This window comes from Penaeus vannamei, chromosome 13 (genome assembly GCF_042767895.1).
Source record: "Penaeus vannamei isolate JL-2024 chromosome 13, ASM4276789v1, whole genome shotgun sequence".
Classification (NCBI taxonomy): Eukaryota; Metazoa; Arthropoda; class Malacostraca; order Decapoda; family Penaeidae; genus Penaeus; species Penaeus vannamei.
In genome coordinates, this window is record NC_091561.1 from 30,794,747 (window position 1) to 30,797,246 (window position 2,500).

Here is a 2,500-nt window from a genome sequence, read left to right on the forward strand (position 1 = left end):
TTATTATTATTATCATTATTATTATTATCATTATTATTATTATTATTTATTATTATTGTTGTTGTTGTTTTTGTTGTTGCTGTTGTTGTTATAATTATTATTTTTTATCATGATTTATTTTTTGTCATGATTATTATTACCCCTATCATTATCATTATTGCTATGATTATTGTCATTATCATTATCATCATTATCATTATGGTCATCATAGTATTTCTATCATTACCATTATTGTCATTATGATTATTATTTTTGTTATTAATGTTATTATCATTATTACTATCATCATTATAATTGTTATTATTATCATTAGTATTATTATCATTATCATTATTATTATCATTTTTATCATCAGTACTATCATTATTACTATTAGTAGTAGTAGTAGTAGTAGTATTGTTATGGTTATTATTATTATCATCATCATCATCATCATCATCACCATCATCATCATTTTTATTATTACCATTATCATTACCATTATTGTTATTATCAATATTATCTTTGCTTCCAACTTTAATAGTATTATTATCAATATTATCATTATTATCATTGCATTACAAATAGTATATTATTGTTATTATTCTTAGTATTAGTAGTAGAAGTGATAGGAGTTATTGTTATCATCATTACGTTTATCATCAACAAGATAGCACTGATAATGCTACTCATAATGATAATAGTCGTAGTGTCATTATAAACAATGATAATAATATCGATTGTGATTGGATGCCTATGACACGAGATCAGTTAATTCATAAAGATAACAATGAGACTGATAACCGTTATCGGGAACTTTCTTAACGGCGAACTTTGCTTCCCTTCCAGACGCAGCGAGAGCAGACGCCAAATGATATGAAGGGACTGGACACAAACCTCCCCGTGGAAGACGATCCTGAAACCCGTCAAAAAATACCTCGCCGAGATCTATAATTGAAAAGCGAAATTAGTGTGTGCGGACGAGGGAGAAGCCCCTGGAGGCACCGCCTTATGGAATACGAACTGAGCGACGGGGCGGCCGGGCAGACGTGTGCGTTGGGCGGCGCGGCGATGCTGTGCGGCGGATCGGCTGACGGCGTCGTCGTCCTCGAGTGATGGGGCCTCGGCGGTCGCGCTCGTCCCGCTTGCTGAGCCAATAAGGCTTTCTGCTGCTCTTTCGGCTTCCTTTTCTATATTTTCTTTTATTTTTCTTCTTTTTCCTTTTTCTGCTTTGCTGTCTCAGTTGGCACCTACGAAGTTAGTCTGTCACACCGGAATGTCTTGGAACTTTTGACGTTCACTTTCTTTGCGAAGCAATAGCGGATCTAGATGTATGCAAGACAAAAAGAAACACATGTCGTACTTGTAGTTTAAGCCAGTCGTCTGTCTGAGAGCGCGATATAAATAAAGACTGATTCCCAGTCTACCGAAACTGGAGAGAAGCAATCACTCTGGCGGATTCAGACGAGCAACGAAACTTCTCCCATGATCAAAGGCGGCTTTCGAGGGATCGTCCATGAGCTGGCCAAGACCAGCGACGCCGTCAGCATGCAGCAACAGCAGCACCCCATCACGACAGTCAAAACAACCACCAACAGCTTTTTCAGCAACAAATCCTCCCCCATTGGTGGCGTCCACATTCCTACCATCAGCTGCGGAGCCCCCGCCGTACACCGAACCAGCACAGCTTGCCATGGCAGCACCTTCAGAAGAATCAGCAGCGCGACGCCTTTCCCCCAGGTTGCCGATCCATGCGCCTTCACGCCGATCGGCGAAGGCTGCGACGGCGACCGAGGAGCTCAGCTGGGCAGGGTTGACGTAGGCGGATGCACAGTCGGGTCGTCCGAGAACCCTGGGGGCGTCCTCGGGAGCAGTAACAGTGGCACGACAGTCGGCAGTCTGGGTCTCGATCCTGCGGCGGGAGGCGTCGGCTCGAACGCAGGCGGAGGCGATGACCTGACGTCCCTGAGTTGGCTTCACTCGCTCGACATGTGCGGGATGGTGCCCCACCTGGCCACCCCGCCCACGCCCCCGGCCTCCCCGCAGCCGCAGAACCTCCTGGCCTCCTCCCAGATGCCGCACAACTCTCCCGCGGACAAAAAGCGGAAAGCGGAATTACAGGAGAAGCAAGACAACATCGACTACTCGGTCGACGGCAGCGTGAAGCCCCCTTACAGCTACGCAGCCTTGATTGGGATGGCCATGAAGGAGAACCAGAACAAGATGACGCTCTCGGCCATCTACAAGTGGATCAAGGAGAACTTCGCTTACTATAAGACCGCTGATCCATCGTGGCAGGTGAGCCGCTCCCAAAAATGCTTTATCTTTTGCCATAGGCTTACTGCGTGTACACCAACACATGCAAGCCTAATGTATGTATGTGTGGTGTGGTTGTATCATGGTATGTGTTGCATGAAGCAAGATCACTTTTCCTAAATTCCCAATTAGTCCAGCTCTCTATATATTTAATGTTTTTTTTTTTTTTTTTTTTTTTTTTTTTTTTTTTTTTTTTTTTTTTACT

At 43.4% G+C, this 2,500-nt stretch overlaps 1 protein-coding gene across 1 annotated transcript in view; it reads left to right on the forward strand.

Moving 5' to 3' along the window:
* Positions 1-2,500, forward strand: part of LOC113800356 (forkhead box protein C1) — a 46,101-nt gene that overhangs the window by 33,074 nt on the left and 10,527 nt on the right. Inside the window, exon 2 of the mRNA XM_027351119.2 lies at positions 829-2,277. Within this exon, the coding sequence (XP_027206920.2) occupies positions 1,465-2,277 (813 nt within the window). The 5' untranslated portion in view covers positions 829-1,464. The remainder of the gene's footprint in view (positions 1-828; positions 2,278-2,500) is intronic.